Source organism: Hippichthys cyanospilos, chromosome 1, assembly GCF_059441005.1.
Source record: "Hippichthys cyanospilos isolate Australia breed blue-spotted pipefish chromosome 1, RoL_Hcya_1.0, whole genome shotgun sequence".
NCBI lineage: Eukaryota > Metazoa > Chordata > Actinopteri > Syngnathiformes > Syngnathidae > Hippichthys > Hippichthys cyanospilos.
The window spans coordinates 16,154,211-16,173,292 of NC_142369.1; the positions used below are offsets into that span (position 1 = coordinate 16,154,211).

A 19,082-nucleotide genomic window follows, 5' to 3' on the forward strand; every position below is an offset into this window, starting at 1 on the left:
TGTACATTTGAATAATGAGAAAAAAAAAAGATAACTGAAGCCAAAATGCAAACTTCTTTGCAAAGATCTTTTCTACAACTAAATTTAGTTGAATACAGTCCATCCAAACCTCAACATGTGCTCGTAGCTACTCTTAGGTCTTGCGCGTCTGGATTTGTTCTCATGGGTCCACAGGCACAGGATGGCTTCTTAATCCCGGACATTGAGTCCGGTCACGCTCCCATCAAACACAGATCCCTAAATGACTTGCTCCAGGTAGGAGAGGGAGAGACAAGAAGTAAAATATGAGATTGATGAAGTGAAGTGAAAAGAAAATGAGAAGCTGCTAACCTGAAGAAGTGGAGCAGTTTTGACAATGTGTCAGTATAGAGCACCATGTATGGTACAATGGCTTATTGTTGGACCTCCATATCCTTGCTCTCATTTTTCTCAAAGAAGGTTTTAATTTCTCCGTTTTTTTTCAAAGTGATAGTGTGATGCGTCCAGGTCAACACTACAGTCCCAGTGGGAGAGGAAACCAGGTGCAGAGTGCAGGTGGTCTGACCACTGAGACATTCTCGCTCCGATCCTTTTCTTCTCTTTTGTTTCTCTCTTCATCATTGATTCTTATTTTTTCCTCCTTTTGTCTCTGTCAGTGACCATTTCACAATACAGTATATCTTCATATCTTCCTTATTCTCTCACAGGGTGAACGCTGTTCCTTCTCACTGCAGATGTGGTTCTACTTTCTGTGTGGTCTTCGTACTGATCTGTGGACCATCCTCCCGCCACAGTTGGCCAAAGAGTTGCTCGGCCAAGTGTTGTTCGAGACGCTACAGGTGCTGGTGCAAAGATACGCCAGGGCCCAGCCTTCATATAAGAGACACCTGCAGATAAGGTACTTGTAGAAACATTACTGTCATAAGTATCATATGGGGTGTCCCAAAATAACCATTTACTTCCACTTTATTTCATTATAACTACAATTGTTTTTTCAGTTTGTTGAATGTGAATGACAGATGTGTCCACAGTTTTATTTATGTTTGTATTACTGACTAAGAGTTGTGCCATAGGAGGGCGCTGTATTTATTTGGGTTACTTCTGGGCTACCGTATCTGGAACTTCCTTCCTGTGCGCTCGTAGTGTGTTTTTTTTTTTTGAGCTGCAGTTGTACGGAGCCTGACGTGTGGCCAGCAGCGGTATTGAATAAACTATGCCCTGAAGGCTAAAGATTATATATCTCTCTCAATCGTCATCTTTTCCTCCCGAATACAACGTGCTGCTTGATAGCTAAAAACGCAACAGGTTATGGGCCCAGGAGTTGTTCGGGAGAAAAGTTTGCCGACTTCCACCGTGTAGAGAAAACACGAGAAGTGTGCCGACGGGCTAGCGTAGCAGGAGCAGGCTAGCATCATGGATCACCGAGGGACAAGCAGGTTGCCTCGACTGGCATTTGACGGAGATGAGAGAAAATATGAGCTGTGGGAGACCAAGATGTTGGGACACTTCCACCTACTAGGGCTGAAGGACACGGTCCTGAGAGAACCGGCTGGAGATGAACAAAGAGCAGCCGACGAGAAGAAAAATGCAGACGCATATGCCGAGATGATACTACTCTTGGATGATAAGAGTCTCTCACTGATTATGAGGGATGCACCCAACGACGGAAGAAAGGCTCTAAAAATATTGAGAGAGTATTATGCCGGGAAGGGAAAACCCCGCATAATCAACCTATACACCACGCTAACGTCGCTTCAAAAGGCCGACAACGAGAGTGTTATGGACTATATTATTAGAGCTGAAACCGCCATAACAGCACTGCGGAATGCAGGTGAGACATTGGGAGATGGTCTGCTTGTGGCTATGATACTGAAAGGACTGCCTGAGAATTATAAGCCATTCGCCATACATGTAGCGCACACAGATGATAATATAACGTTTGCAGATTTCAAAACTAAGCTAAGAAGTTTTGAGGAAACTGAAAATATACGCGCTGAGTCAAGTGACAGTGTAATGAAGACTCAGGGTAGAAGTGTGAGGCGGCCCACCAAAACAAATGGACGTGACCGGCAGAAAGACGACACAGACATGGTGTGCTTCAAGTGCGGCATAAAGGGCCATCGAGCTAAAGATTGTCGACAGAAGACATGGTGTAGTCGCTGCCGTAGTGACACACACAAAGACGCCACATGCAGGCGCAAGGACAAGGACAGTAAAGAGCGACAGGATGGAGCATGTAAAGCCTCGGGAGGAGATGGTGACGAGGACTTCGCGTTCAAGACGAGGGACGTCGACATCAGCACCCAACAGCAGCCAGAAGGCGGCATCCAGGAGAGAGGACTGATGGTGGACACCGGAGCCACGTCCCACATCATCACCGACGTGACCAGGTTTAAAAACTTTGACAACACATTCAGACCGGAAAAGCACAGCGTTGAGTTGGCAGACGGCACCCGTTGCAGCGGGGTCGCACAGAAGAGAGGGCTTGCTGAGGTTTGCCTGATAGACAATAAAGGACAGCGACAAAAGGCGACGCTGAGAGACGCTTTATTCATACCATCATACCCACAAGATATCTTTTCAGTGAAGGCAGGCACTGCGAGAGGAGCCACGGTCGTTTTCAAGGAAGGCAGGGATGCACTGATAACAAAGAACGGTACCAGGTTTGATATACATGTGTATAACAAGTTGTATTATTTGCATACTGGGGGTGAGTCTACTGTTGACAACTGTAATGCATGTCATGACATTCAAACATGGCACGAGATATTAGGCCACTGCAACTACGATGATGTTCTAAAGCTGCAAAATGTGGTTGATGGCATGAAAATCAAAGGTAAGGCATGTAGGCCTGAACAAGAGTGCGAAGTATGTATACAGGGAAAGTTTGTACAAACGAGAAACAGAGATCCTGATACTAGAGCAAAGGCACCCTTACAGTTAGTCCACACAGACCTTGCAGGTCCTGTGACCACAGAGTCAATTGATGGTTACAGATATGTGCAGTCATTCACTGATGACTACTCAGGTGCAGTGTTTGTATATTTTCTGAAAAGGAAAAGTGACACCGTGTTAGCTACTGAGAAGTTTCTAGCAGACGTATCCCCTTGGGGGAAGGTGTTATGTCTCAGGAGCGATAACGGATGTGAGTATACATGCAATGATTTTCAAACACTGATGACAAAGAATAAAATCAGGCATGAGACGTCAGCTCCGTACTCACCTCACCAGAACGGGACTGCAGAGCGGGGTTGGCGCACTTTATTTGAGATGGGTCGGTGCATGTTAGTGGAGAGTAAGCTACCAAAACCACTATGGCACTATGCAATACAAACAGCAGCGGTTGTACGCAACAGGTGTTTTAACCGGCGTACAGGGCAGACTCCTTACCAGCTGCTGACAGGCAAAAAGGCTAACCTATCTAAAATGCAAAGATTTGGCTCGGTATGTTACACATATAAACAAGACAAGGGAAAACTGGATTCCAGGTGTGACCAGGGACGTTTTGTAGGATACGACAAAAACAGCCCGGCGTACTTCGTTTATCACCCAGACATAAACAGAGTGCTTAAACATAGGCTGGTGAAGTTTGTAAGCAGAACAGTGGTAGAGAAACAGACACAAACATGCGAGACAAATCCAAATGACGAATATGACAGGGTGAGACAGCCTAGAGGTAAGGAAACCACACAGGAGGTTAAGAAAAGCGCAGAGGAGGCTCACGAGCCAAGTGTAAAAAATATGGATGCACCTAGCGGTAATCTAGCACAACAGAGTGTAACAGTTGTTGAACCTGAGAACAAAAGGTATCCGACCAGAGAGAGGAGGAAACCAAGTCACTTAAATGACTATGTATCTGAAGACAGTGATAATGATGTGGTTCACACTACAGTAGATTACTGTTACAGGGCTGTATGTGGTGTTCCACAAACCTTTAGGGAAGCTATGAGATCGGCTAACTCTAAAGAATGGAGGAAAGCAATGGATGAGGAGGTCCAGTCGTTAAACGACAACAACACATTTACTGTGACAACCCTACCAGTAGGCAAGAAAACAGTGGGGGGTAAATGGGTTTACTCCATCAAGAGTGATGTAAATGGAGAAGACAAATACAAAGCAAGATTTGTGGCTAAGGGATACAACCAGGTGATGGGAATAGATTATGGGGAAACGTTTTCACCCACAGCAAACATTACGAGTGTCAGGGTGCTGTTACAAAAAGCGGTCCAGGAGAATCTACTAACACACCAGATGGATGTAAAAACAGCTTATTTGCACGCGCCCATAGACTATGAAATCTACATGAATCCACCAGAGGGTTATGAAGAGAAAGATGATGGTCTAGTCTATAAGCTTGAAAAGTCACTTTATGGCCTTAAACAATCTGGGCGTAACTGGAACAGAGTGTTACATGACTGTCTAATTGAGGACGGGTTCACACAAAATCCAGCCGACCACTGTGTTTATGAAAAAGAGTCAAAAGACGAAAAGGTGATCATAATCATATGGGTCGATGACTTGATCATTGCAGCCAACAATGAGATGGTTCTAAGAGAAGTGAAAGAGGTGCTCGCAGGAAAGTTTAAGATGAAAGATCTGGGTTGCCTTAAACATTTTCTGGGTATCGATTTCTGTCAGTCAAATGGATGTGTAAAAATGTCACAAGAAAGGTACATTAACAAGGTGTTACAGCGTTTTAACATGCAAAACTGTAGAACTAGAGAAACACCCTGTGATCAGAAGCTTGAATATTCTGTGGATGCTGTAAAGATGGATGATTTCAGACTGTACCGGGAGGCTGTAGGCAGCCTGATATACCTATCCACTTGTACCAGACCAGACTTGAGCTTTGTAGTGAGCAGACTATCACAGTATTTTGCTGAGCCTACAGAGGAGCAGTGGGTTACTGTTAAACATGTTCTAAGGTATCTCAAAGGCACTGCTGATAAAGGTCTATGTTTCAGAAGAAACGACAATGAGAAACTAGGCATACAAGCCTATAGTGATGCTGACTGGGCATCTGATACCAGCGACAGGCGCAGTACCACGGGATACTGTATATATCTCAATAAAACCAGCTCACCAGTGTCATGGAAATCTAAGAAACAACCTACGGTTGCCCTTTCAACATGTGAGGCAGAATACATGGCACTGGCTTCTACCATACAAGAGTGTTTATACCTAGAGCAGTTGCTAGAGGGTATTGACAGTTACAAGTATACACAGCCAATTGTACACGAGGACAACCAAGGAACAATCGCTCTTGCTAAAAACCCTGTAAACAGACAGAGGGCTAAACATGTGGATATAAAATACCATTTTATCAGGTCCACTGTAAGTGAGGGGAGAGTAACGTTGGTTTACTGTCCTACGGATGATATGATGGCTGACATTATGACCAAACCTGTAACCAAGATGAAACTGCAGAAGTTTGAATCTGTTATTTTTGGAGTTTGAAATGAGACACAGAGCCCACGTTGATTTTGTTTTTGTTTATTGGTAGCAGAAAGTTCATTTGTTTTGTTTCATATTGAATTCAAGAACCTGTGAACAAGTGGGGGTGTTGAATGTGAATGACAGATGTGTCCACAGTTTTATTTATGTTTGTATTACTGACTAAGAGTTGTGCCATAGGAGGGCGCTGTATTTATTTGGGTTACTTCTGGGCTACCGTATCTGGAACTTCCTTCCTGTGCGCTCGTAGTGTGTTTTTTTTTTTTGAGCTGCAGTTGTACGGAGCCTGACGTGTGGCCAGCAGCGGTATTGAATAAACTATGCCCTGAAGGCTAAAGATTATATATCTCTCTCAATCGTCATCTTTTCCTCCCGAATACAACGTGCTGCTTGATAGCTAAAAACGCAACACAGTTCAATAAATTTTCCTTCTCCGACTATGGTTTAGCACCAGTTTACGAACCCTTATGGCCATCACGCTGCTCCAAGTAATAGTACAATTTACAATTTCAGTTGAAGAGCATCATAATTTTATTCTTGAAGCATTTTAACAATCTTCAGTTGGTAAGACTAAAGCTATATAACTCAGAAGCAAACACTATAACCAGCTTTTGTTAATTTCCCCAGCTTTGCACAATAGACTATTTTTAAGATGTGTTTTCATCAGTAATGCTGGTAGCAGGTCTTGCTCTGCGTTATTTGTCAGAATCCTGTTTCAAAAAACTTGCCATCGGTAATGTGAATTAAAAAAATGTACACAGTAAACATTTTCTTTTGATTAGCATTTGTTTTTTTAGCATTAGGTACAATACTGCAATCTTCTTAATGCTGATAACTTGAGGTTTTGTTTACCATTCGCTAAATATTTGAAGGCGGTGTTGAACACAATTAGACTGTCTTTGCTAAATTTTTATTGGCACTGTGTGTTTTGTGGATTTTTTGTAGAAATAGTTCATCATAAGGCACCAGAAATCCTGTTAATATATTAGTTAGTACATTTATACATTAGCTATCTGTTTTTTTTCCTTCATACAAGATGTGACATCACAGCAGTGCTGCTGTTTGTGGAGCAGCTGATGTGGAGCGTTTGTGAAAGTCCTAAGTCCTTACTCCGCCGTGACCCTTCTTCAGTAATCACCATTGTGGCGGGCGGCTTCGACTGGCCCTACCAGATCCATAGCTTGTGCGAACAACTCCTGACAGTACTCGTCATTGGCACTGCACCCCTCCCTCTGTTATATAGGTTTGTATGTTGCAAAATGCTAGCTATTGAAATAGTGTTTTTCATAATTACTGTTTTAACCCTCTCTTTTCCAGAACATTTATGAATAATGATGCCAATGAGTCAACGCCAGACCAGTTGGACAGGCCTGCGATCCACTGGCTAAATGCTCTCCAACCAAACATCTTCTCAGAACAATCCATACAGTACGTTGTGAATGCAAGGCACGATATATAACATGTACTTCATCCAAGGGAATGATGCGCGCACACCTTTTTGAGTTGGAGGAGGATAGTGCAATTCGACACCATTGCAAACTACGGCAAAGAGTGCCCATTAAAGAACAGTTTTTACAGGTCCTATATCACATTAAAGGTTGAGGAGTATTAAAATAAAATATGTTTCGGTAGAGGTTCCATCAGCTTACATGTAGATACACAGTATTCATAGTTTCACCTGCTGCACGCTGTACGGATATGATAACGCAAGCTGCAAAAAAAACCTTCACCGCTGACACTCATTTGGTTCTTGCTGATGCTTTATGAGGGCTGTACACATCAGGCATCCACTATATATCGTGTTGTGTATGTGTACATGTGATCATACCTACACGTGTGTCTAGTTACTTGTGTGACCTCCAAGGTGCAGTCAATCACTCACCCCCTCACCCTTGACTCCCCCCTTCCTCCCCTGCAATCTTCCTCACAGCCAGAGGTGATGTCACTGCATGCTGATGGCGCACAAATCAAACTCACCCCCGCACTCATGCTCCAATGTACTGGCAATCGGGAATTAGTTTATTTTTATGACCTCTTTATTTTTTTGTTCCAACCTCGTTTCTTTGTGTACAACGGCACCAGAGGCTCAAAGCCAAGCCCACACTGCCTCGTACTGGTCCGGGACTCAAGAGACCAAATCTTTCCTTAGGCCATAAAATAAAATAAAAAAGAAATTATGATTATCAAATGAAACAATAATACAATCACAAAGTACACAAATACCAGTCAGACATACAGGCTTTAAACAAAATACTGTACAGTGGTGCCGTTAAGATGCTAAATCAATTCCTTCTGTAACCATGCTTGGCACTAAACATAGTTTTCAAATAATATTTCTCTTTGAAATTAGTGGAAATACCGCAAATCCGTTCCAGACTCACAAAAACATTATAAAATAAAAGTTACATGAATTGAAAATAGTAATCTATAATATTTACTGCCAGTAACATAATTGTACTATGTGTGACTCGGCTATTGGATGCCAGTATGATACAGTTAAGCAGACAAAACAAAAAAGAATCTCACAACTATATTTAGTTACTCAATAATTTCAGTATACCCTGATACATTGAAAAAAAATCTTGTTAAACTGACTTAATTTTATTTTGCCAGATAGCTGTAGTAAATAATGTCACATTTTTTAAGTACAGTATATGTTTAATGTATTTTTTAATATTCCGATTATAAGTATTATTATAAGTATTCCGATGTTTTTCTCACGATGTTTTTCATCTCATTTTGAGTAAATTCAATTTTTTGTGTAGAAAATAAATACTATATGCATGTGCTCATGGATTGGGTGTCTACATGTATTGCTGCACCGTTTGCCTGCAAATATGTGTTACTTGAAGTATTGTACCGCTGCCACATCTGTCTTCCTCTTTGTCTGTCTCTGTCTCTCACTTTTTGTGTAAGTCTGCGTATGTGTGTGTTTGAGATTCTGCAAGCCAACTGTGCGCCGTAGCCGCCGAGATTTATCAGTGCAGTTAAAAGAGGATTTCGTCTGGATTTGCGGCAGCACTGACATCATAAATTGCTCTGTCAGATGGAGGCATAGTTTGCCTCAGTCAAGCAGCGGGGTGCACCCCGCCGTAGCTTTCCGACTCAAATAGAATGGTTAATTTCTGTGTAGATGTCCCCTGTGAAGCCTCCCGCCTCCTTGCGCCTCAGACAAACTCTGGCCATGCCTTCCATTAGATTTTATTGAGATGTATAAAGTAGCATGCAGGCACACACGCGCACACACATTGACACACACGTCAGCATGCCCTCACACTTGCATGTATACCCAACCACAAGCATACACACTGAGTGGTGTACACACCCACGTTTGCACACACCAAGGATACGGCTCATTACCCGCAGCTGGCTGCAGCCTCTTGGTTATACAAAAGATGTAGGAGGGGGGTAGTGCTGTATATTCATGTATTTGGCTGTCTCCCAAATGTTAATTTGCTTTTAGCTGGCCGCGATTAGAGCTAATTCCTTCCCGGTGCACATTATAAATACTAGTGAGAGGGAAGACATTTGCTGAGTAGGCTGAGGGACACTGAAGGATTTTAACCTTGTTGCATATATTCAAAGTACAGGGGTACCACAAAGGTTTAACCCAACTGGTTCCTGAACTATACTTTAAGGGTTTTGAAAGACTTTTTCCCAGACGAAACAATGGAAATTTTCCACTTCAGCAGTGGAGATTCAGTAGTGGGTAAAGTAACAAAAATTTGTACTCAAGAGTACCTATTTTTTCAAATATGTTTCCAGTAAAAGTAAATAGCAGTATTCCATATAGTTACATTAGTAAAAACAGGGGAAAAATGACTACTGCTTAAAATTGGACTGTAGTTGTTATTTCCGGTTGAACCTATCATCTGTTGTTACCCTAAGGAATTTAGCATCACAAACCCTGTTCATTTGTATTGCTTTGTGTGGTTTCCCAGTTTTTTTTTCACCAAATAGCATGATTTTGGTATTGCAGTATTCACACTGACAGCGACCTTAATGAGAACAAGTGGCTATAGAAAATGGATATTCACCCTTAAGACTAGTTTATTTCAGTTCAACCAAATTTTCAGTTTTTCAATTTTTTTCACTGAGCTGTAGTCTATATTTTCGAAACATTTTCCAAAGGGAACATTAGTCGAACTGCACTTTGAATTTAGGTTCCATTGTGCTGTGTTCGTTCATTCTACTATACAGTACATGCTACAATTCAGGACATATCCTGTATGAATTCTGTCCTTCTCATCCACAATAGTGAATTCCCTCCTTTCTTGTCTCTCACCTGACACTGCAAAACTGTCAACTTGTTTTTCTATTTCTCCACTCTCAGGGATGGCCTTATGGGCCAGGAACCATCTGCATGGCAGCTCCGGCTGTTGACCTCTGACCCGGGAAGCAATCCCGGGTTGCTTCTACGAATGTTGCTTCACAGAGACTGTCACCTGCCCCGTATGCTCCTAGAAAACTCTTGTAAGTATTGTGTTTATTCTACTTCATGGAAACTGACCCTTATCTGAAGCATTATGGTTTAAGATAATACTTAAATTTGTCTGTCTACTATTCCTCCATTCCCCCCAAAAAAACGAACAAACAAAAATCTACAAAAAAAAAAAAATTAGTTTCTTCAACAAAATACCGGTATAAAAGTTTTGACTAATGCATATTACCCAATGCTCTGAGTAATAAGGTTGTAACTTTTAGAGACATGATATGACCTCCTTCTCATTTTATTAGGCCATCATTATCATCATCTTTGTCATCATCATCCCCATCATCCTCACCTTGGTCATCAACGCCACTAAATCAATGGAGCGCAGTAATAAACACTCAACAGACCCAACCAGAGCACATATGCTGACCTTTAAAGATTTTGCATTCTTCCTTCTCTCCCCTCTACTGGCAACAGTCTAACCTTTAAAGACTGTTGTGCATTCGCACATTAATTCACATTATAGTGACCTCATTAATAACAACTCTCACTGTGTTCTCATTGCGTTCTCTTGCTTGACCAGAGAGTCTGGCTCCGAGGCGCTGGGATGCCTCCGCGCCACGTCGTATATCAACATAGGAAACGCTGACTCTTACGTGGTACCGCATTGACGGCCTAATTAAGCGAAAAGTGGGAAGACGGAGACGTGACTGAAAGCTTACACTCCCATAAGCAGATGTGTTTGCTGTGTGTGGGTATACAAATTGGGGCCAAATGAAAAGGAAAAGCAGCACAAGGTGTCATAATAAAGTGTTAGGTCACCACATGCTGCTAGCTTCTTTTATTGTCTGCTTTCTTTGCGCATGTATTTATTTATTTATTTTTTATAAAAGCCTAACTCATCTTCTTGTAGCAATGCTTGAGTAATTGTTTTTATCCAGTTTCACAGGCCACAGAATCTTTGTATGATAGTACTCGTACAGTTCACAGAAATATATATATATATAAAAATGTTTCAAGAAAAAGTAGGGAGTTTTGAACATTTCCTCAAACAAATCTGAAAACCAATTAAAGCAAATACATTTGGTGTACTCAGATAATAAAGTTAGTCGTACTCACAATCTGAAATACAAATGAATGCCCTTAAATTAGTTTTTAGTCAACAATTTTTCAAAAATGATACAACAACATCTCTACACATGTGCATCCATATGTGGGCACGTCTGTGTAGTTTACGCCACATGTCCCATACACTCTTAAAAGCAGTAGGGTTAAAAAAAACCCAAGATGGATTAAAAAGGGGCAGACCCAACTTTTTGTGTTATACGTTTAATCCAAAAAGTTAGCTTGATTGACTCTAAAAACAGCTAGGTCAAAAATGACCAAATTTGTGTCACTCAATGCATTTGTGAGTTTGACCCAACTTTTTCAGATGAGTTGCACAAAATAACTCAACCATTGGGTAATTTTCTTTTAAGATTTATACAAAATCTCAAAAATCGGATTACCAACAACAACAAAAACAACTCAGAAAGTTGTCAACATGACCCAAGTGGTGGATCATTCCATGTTTGACCAAACGTGGGTTATCCTTGATCCAGCTGGTTTTTTTTTGTTTTTTTTTAAATTATATACTGTAGTTGGTTGTTCATATTTTTTTTTAATTTCTCTTCTTTGATAGCAGTTGTTCAATAAGATTTCCTGCATACTTGTTTTCCTGAAACAAAGTCATATTATTTGTTTTTTTTTTCTAAAAAGATATATGCTGCGCCATAATCAGAGAACCTTCTTTGTTCTCATTCTTGTTCCTACGGATTGTCACGGTCACATCACTGATACCCAGAACACTTTCTCCTCAAGGACCAATTACCAGAAAGGCAGAGAACAAGATAGTGGCATAACCGACATTATAGGTCGGCTTGGTTCAACACTTAAGAGTGTATGATGTATTGTGCATGAGTAGGAAAAAGTGAATGATATCACATATAAGAAATCAGTCCTTATTTGGATCTTGAGGGGTGCTGTTGCTTCTAAGCTGTCCGTTATCCAGCTTATTCTTAATGGCTATGCATGGGACTAAAAATCTTGCCTGTTCTATTCAAAATACAGCAATTCATAGTTCACCCAAAGAAAGCACCATTCGTCCTCCTCAAGAGTGCACGGGTTTTCAAATAATTACAAAGTATTACTTTTGATGTAGAACCCTACTAAAATCTCATGAGACTCCTGACTGTAGTGTTTCACGCACTACTCAAATAGATGTCATCTCTGACAGACCGCTGGATGTCTGCCACCTCTGGAGCAACGGGTCTCTGCTCAGCAACCCCTGTCAACTTAACACACACCCTTAGAAGACAATATCTGTACTGTGTATAGACATATATAGGAGTTACACACACACCTCCATCAGCCGTGTGCTTAGACAGCTAGCCCCACAAGGACACCCTGTCAAAACCTCTTCTCTTTCACTTCCTGTCTCCATGTGTTATACATCCCACAGCTAGAGAGCTTTGAAATTTGCTTCTTTCTTTTTTTTGAACCCCCACAATCATCCAACACAGATGTGAGTTTTTCTTGCCTTTCTAATCCACAATGCCTTTTGTTCGTCCATTCTGTTAACACGTGTCTTCTTGAGCCTTGACATTTTCCAATGTTTTTTTTTTCTTTTCTGTGAAAGGAAAAAGAAACTGAAAATCAAAATTCGGTTTAGTATGGTATACATCATAACCCTTTGACCACAATAAGCTTTTTTATCTCGATTCTTTTCCTCTAAAACTGTAAATAAATAAATAAAATTGCTTTCAAAATGGGTATATGGCTTTTTTCTTTTTTTCCAGTGTTGTCATTTTGATTCAGCGACTATGCCGCGACTATGCTATGGTTAAAAACAGGTTAATCATCTTAAATTTTATTTTCCAAAAATAGGCACACAGTTACTCTGACAAAGAACCTTACCTCTCTGTTTCAAAACTTTATAACAAGACAATGTTGACAAATTGATCAACAATATTATAATATATTCTTTACGAGCAGGATAAGAATGTTGTATGAATGTAATGTGTTTTGACAAAACCAGATTATGTCACTGAAATTAGTTAATGAAGAAAATAGGATTTTTTGACAACGGTGTCGATTTGGGGATTTCTACAAGACAACCTCCTAAGGTCTCAACTTTCATTTCCCAGCAGCAAAAATTTTTGAAAGGTAATCAAAATGTATGAAACTAAAGGATTAGGAAAGGATTCTCCAAACTAGTGTTTTCAACAGGGCAACAAATTGTTATATTCATATGTTATAACATATTTTGGTGTCAAAAAATCTTGAATTGGACTTTCTATCATTAAAAATAGACAATATTTCCTTTGAGGAGAACAAAAGTTATAATTTTTGGAAGAATAACTGCATAATTTAACAATAATCAATTCTAAGAAAGACGAAAAATAAAGGAAAGCACAGGGTCATAATATCGTATAAAATGCTGTTCGTCTTTCACAATAGGACTGTTTACGATATCGCCAATTATGATTACAATAATATGACCTTATTCTTTTAAAATCATCTCCCTCATTGTTATTCCAGCCATTTTCCCTTGTAAATGTACTTTTTTCTCATCGGTTTACATTTTACATCTACATTTAGTGGTTGTTAGTACATTACTGATTGATTCTTTCATCTGCTTTTATTTTATTGACCTTTTTTTCTCCATCCAGATTTTTGCCAGGACAAGCACTTTGAAATATCTTCACAGGAACGTCAAGCAGGTGATGCCTTTGTCGTTGCACTTTTCAACATTTGTTGCGGCCTGAATGACACCCCCAAGGCCTTAACGCAGATCCTTCAACCATACCTGGAGAGTCTGCATGTATTTGAACATCTCTACACTCTGTCAGGTAAAGTAGCCTGCAGCTATTGAATAAAATGAATGAGTTTCCTCCACAAGGTCTTGTCTTTATTATCGCCATGTGAATGGCTCTGTATGTCATTCCTAAAGGCTCCTGCTGTAGTTCTGCACTTGCCATTAAAGCTGTACTTTGCTCTGTAGCCTGTATGAAAAGACATTGATAGAGACTTGACCAAATTATTAAAAAAAATAAAAAAATCACATAATTAAAGCTTCGCTTTCTGCTAAGAATATATGATGGTTGGAACAGAAACCTGCTTTTAATATGCCATGCTTTCTTTTTGGTGCCCAGTTTTCTGAAAAGCTAATTATTTTGATGATGAACTGCTTTTGCAGTAACAGTGAAGGCAGAGCTAGAGAAAGTATAAATTAAATCCAGATAGAGAGATTTACTCAATGTCAAGCAATCATCATTTATTCCCACAGGTAAATTAGTTTAAGTTTTCGATTGTGCCAAATCTTGGCGATTCACTTTCTGTTACCAGCTATTTACCGAGGGACCACTCATAGATTACACAGAGAAGTTTCGCCTTCTTCACTTACATCACACAATGTAGTAGCAAGTGGTTTCAAATCAATACTCGAGTCGATACAATAGCAGCGGCTGCAAAGTGTGAAAACCAAGTGACTTTGAAAAATAGGTCTAGGTCTCACCTGCCTCGGCGCAGTGCCTCGTCAAACAGCTATATCATTTTGTGTTCCGCTCCAGTCTTTTTCTGCGGGTCTGAGGTCGCACATTTGTTAGACGTCCCATAAGATTTCACAGCACTTCCAATACTGCCAGCATACTTTATCTGTCCCGTAGCCTTTGCTTCTACAGCGGCTGCTATGGGAAATTTATAGCTGCCATACAGCTTCATGCGGTAGCTTCGCAGCTATCAATATGAGCCGGATATGAAAGGGCAGAGCAATAGAAGACGCACTGTGCGACACCTTGAGAGGGTACTAAGACTTTCACCGTCGGGCTACTGAAATTGATTGAAAACATCTGAATGTGACCGGTTATTACTTGCTTTATTACAGACATTTTAGCTGAATATATCAGCAATCTAATCCCTGGATTTGACATTTATGTCTAAAGTAAAGTTGTGACATGATAAGGAAGTGGACTGTCCCAATGGACTCACAATATGTGTGGTAATGGTAGTGTAAAATCCAAAGGGGAATTCAACCCTTGCTTCAAATTTTGGGGCCTGCTAATTTTGGAGGGGGGGGGGGGGGGGGGGGGGAGTTGCAGTGCTCATAAATCTTAAAAATCTGCAAATATATGTAATCCTTCTTGCTACTTTAGCTGCAGCGTGCTGCAGGGTATCAGTACAAATAACGTTACTTGTAGTCTATAGCAGGGGTCACCAACGTGGTGCCTTAGGGCACCAGGTTGCCCCCAAAGATTAGATGAGTAGCTCGCAGGCCTCATCTGTAAATAGCTTACAAGAGATAGAACATTGGTGATTTTCTATGAATTTTACAAACACTTAGACATGTACATTATACATATTTACTACAGCTGTTCCTTATTTTTTTGTGAAAAATCATTAACATGATTGGTGTCGTCACATATACTGGTAGCCCTTTGTGTTACTCACTACCAAAGAAGTAGCTCTCAGTTTCAAAAAGGTCTGTAGAATGCACTTGTTATAAAGCATACTGCACATTCAGATAGCGTCTCTGCCTTTTTTGACAGAGTCGATTGGCTCAAACTTGAAGGCAGCAATATAAGCATTAATTCTTTCTTTTAATTTTTTTTTTTTATTATTATTTTAAATCCAGATAAGGCACTTGGAACCAGGCTGCAAACAAATCATAAAAGTAACACAACCTAATTCAAATAAAGATATATACAGCAAACAATGTGATGTTATAGTACCATATTTTACGCACTATAAGGCGCACCGGATTTTAAGGCGCACTGGATTATAAGGTGCGCCGCCAATTAATGACACATTTCCAAACCTTTTCCATATATAAGGCGCACTGGATTATAAAGCGCACCCTCAATTAATGACATATTTTAAAACTTTTTCAATCACAATATAGCAGTGGTCCCCAACCCCCTGGATCAACTGGTACCGGGCCGCGTGGGCTGCACCCGAAATAATGTTTTGGAGATGATTTAGTTTAATGGTACATGCACACCGAACGCGAACGAGGTGAAAAAGCGGAGAGTTTTGTATTGTAGTCAATGGAGTTCACGTGGCTGGGCGCGAATGCACGTCGGGCGACGCGATGTACGCGAATGGAGCGACGCAAATGGCTGCGCGCGGTCACGCGAAACGAAATTTCACGTGAAGTTAATTATTTTTTTTTTTACTTTTTCCGCGTTTCGCGTCGCGACAGCCAATCATCTTCGGGAACATTCAACGGCTCACGTAGAGGGCAGGAATGAATCATGGCGGCCGCTTTGCGGTCACCGGGAGCGATCCAACACGACCAGCTGAGCATTCAATACAAAACAGAGCCAAGCAAGAGCACTCACCTGGCTTGTAGAAAGGCGGAAGCGAACTGGTATGTGCAGCGTTTGCTTCACTTAACAGCTGTTGAACCGTAGTTACTGTGCTAAGCTAACGATAGTGCAGCATTGTCAGCACAATATTTAGCACGGTCTCGGCCACTGTGAGATTGCGACATTGAAAACTTTTGGCGCCGCCTCTGGCCGTTGTTGATTTTACACAAATTACATACATAGTGAGAAGGATGATGTGGCTTTTAGAGCAGCAAGCAGCCCCCCCCCCCCCGAACAAAAATATTCTCCAGTCAAAATACACCATAGCACATCTTTCTTTTTTCAGTATGAGGAAATAGTTTAGAAACATTCACGCACTACTTTCACAATACATGTAGATACCATTGTCAATAGATTTAATTTTAAAAACATGAACAAATAATCCTGTTAAGCAGAATTAACCATATATCAAAACATAGGCATTACATACTGTATTAATACTGACAAAATACCATCTTACTTTGTCAGATAAGTATTTTTAGGATTTCATAATTGTTTCCAAGATGTGTTGTCTATTTTGTTATATACATCTTTGTACTATATTTACCAACCGTATCGAAGCATGTCGACTCAACATCATCCTGTGCGTTATGTTTCTTCAAATAAACTTATACAGTCATGTCATTTTGTTCTTTTGCTAGACACAACTGAGAAAGTGCCCATCGTGGTAGACTATATCAGGGTAATAGTCACCAAGTCCACCAACACCCTTCTGACACACCTGGTTACCATGATAACAGACTGGCAGGTCACGGAGGAGCCCAACGAGCCATCAATTGTGAGAGCTGTTCCACAACATGTCTTGGCCAAGGTGCCCAAAAGCTGGAATTATATACCAGTGGAAGCACGAAGGGTGACTGCGAAGGGAGACTCTCCTACTAAGAGTAAGCAAATGATGATTGTATTTATAAGATTAGGCATTTCTAAGTAGCATTCATTTATAATTAACACCATGCATATAAATCTTTCCTGCAGCTTTCACGTCCGTTGCCATTCAAGCCATGTCCTTCATTTTCACCAACCTTCCGCTGGTTGTTGCATCCTTGCCTCTACCCATTCGCTACCTCTTCCAAGTGGCAGAGAGACACCTTTCTCAGCATGCCCGGCAACTGCGCTCGATGGGCCTCTTGTTGTGGTCCCTGTTTAACTGCCTCATCCACAGTCTCGGGGACCCGCACATACTTGAAGAAATCAGTGGGCTAGCCCTGAACTGTCAGGGCAAGGATCACCTGGCCCTGTTGGCTGAGTGTCTGCAGGCTTCAATAGGGAATCAACAGAAGGTAAAGATGTGAATAATAGAATAATAGCCACGAGGAAGTACTTTGCTGTGGTTGTTCAGGGCTAGTTAACTCTAAAGAGAAATTGGTAGTTTCTGTAATAAGGTATAGCCAATGATTATTGTATGAAGCCGTAATAGGCATCCTCAATGGGTTTGCCTGGTGATTAGAAAAAGCCATAACAGAAGCAAAAGTAGCTTCTTTCAAGATCTTGTTGTTAAGTCAAGTCCAAACTCAGCTGAAATCGAGCCATGTATTTCTTGTGTGTGTTTATGTATACGATAGGGTGTACCCAAACCCACAGTGCATAAGGTACTGCAAGCTCTAGAGGAAAAACGACCAAAGTGGATGAACATGCAGCTGCTAAAGGCTCGCAAGCTCTGCATAAACAGGTGAGGGGTCAACTGTGTATTTAAACAGAGGTCAAGGTCAAACTGGCTTTTGTGTATCCCTAATGTGAACGTGTTCATGCATGCCAGAGAGTGTAATTCATCACTCATCTTGGAAATGTTGAATATTCACACACGGTAGTATTTTATTCATATCATTTAGTTGAATGAATGATTTTTGCATGAGACATTTTTGTCTGATGTATTAAAACTAAAATTATAGTTGAGGCCAGGTAGTCAATGGAATGGGCCGTCCACCAGTGACATTGAGGGAATTCAGAGCAACCCTCAAGGTCGGTCACAACTTTGTTGGGTAAAACGTTTTATTTTAATGGAAGCTACTACAACAATCTCCAGAATAAGTTAGGCCTTGTTCAGACTCCCAGTCAAAATCAGATTTTTGAGCTCATGTTGAAACTCAATGTGCTCTTTTGGCTGGATGCGTCTCAGCCTGAAAAGCTGTATGCTTACTTTGGTGATGCAACAAACAGTCATTGTCTATATTCCGTTGTTCTTGTACAGCTATAGATGTGACCCTAGTGGGGTTTAGTGGGGCCAAGACCAAAACTCAAGTAAAGTTAATGAAAGAAGTACCTTGTTTCGATTTTAGATTGAGCTTTGTGTTTTGTGGTGTCAATGCATTTTTTTTCCTGCACCTACAAACTCTAATAATTAAGTGTTGAGCCAGGGGTCACCATTTTTTTTTCTTTTTTTATAAAATGAGAGCTAATTTTGGTGCTAATGAATGCAAAGAACTAACTGTTTAAAACACACTTGAGAAATAAAATTTCTTCAAATAATCTTAAATTTGAATAATATTAATCTATATGAATATAATAACCATACTAATGGTTATAGTCAAGGTAGAAAAAAAACAATAACAATTTCAAAGCGCTGTCAGTGATGCACTAAACTCAGTCCTCCTCTAGAAGCTTAGGAAAGTCAGAAAAAAGTCAGAACATCTGAACCTGTTTGGGGTAATAACATGTATAAAAGTTGTACATGTATGTCACATTACTGGAAAAACTGAAAACCCTTTGAAATTATTTGAGTTGGTCTATATTTTTTCTACCACAAATACTTTGCATTTGAACAGGTGACAAATGTTTTATACCCGTTGTACTTTTAGAACATGCTTGTAATGGAT

At 40.5% G+C, this 19,082-nt stretch overlaps 1 protein-coding gene across 6 annotated transcripts in view; it reads left to right on the plus strand.

Annotated features, from left to right (window-relative positions):
* Window positions 1-19,082, plus strand: part of kiaa0825 (KIAA0825 ortholog) — a 125,935-nt gene that overhangs the window by 29,407 nt on the left and 77,446 nt on the right. For 5 of the 6 annotated variants that reach the window (XM_088407650.1, XM_088407667.1, XM_088407683.1 and 2 more), the window contains 8 exons: window positions 687-877; window positions 6,470-6,676; window positions 6,751-6,861; window positions 9,767-9,906; window positions 13,576-13,755; window positions 16,911-17,153; window positions 17,245-17,549; window positions 17,832-17,938. In XM_088407650.1, coding sequence (XP_088263776.1) covers window positions 687-877; window positions 6,470-6,676; window positions 6,751-6,861; window positions 9,767-9,906; window positions 13,576-13,755; window positions 16,911-17,153; window positions 17,245-17,549; window positions 17,832-17,938 — 1,484 coding nt within the window. The remainder of the gene's footprint in view (window positions 1-686; window positions 878-6,469; window positions 6,677-6,750; window positions 6,862-9,766; window positions 9,907-13,575; window positions 13,756-16,910; window positions 17,154-17,244; window positions 17,550-17,831; window positions 17,939-19,082) is intronic. The other variant, XM_088407659.1, reaches the window with a different exon arrangement.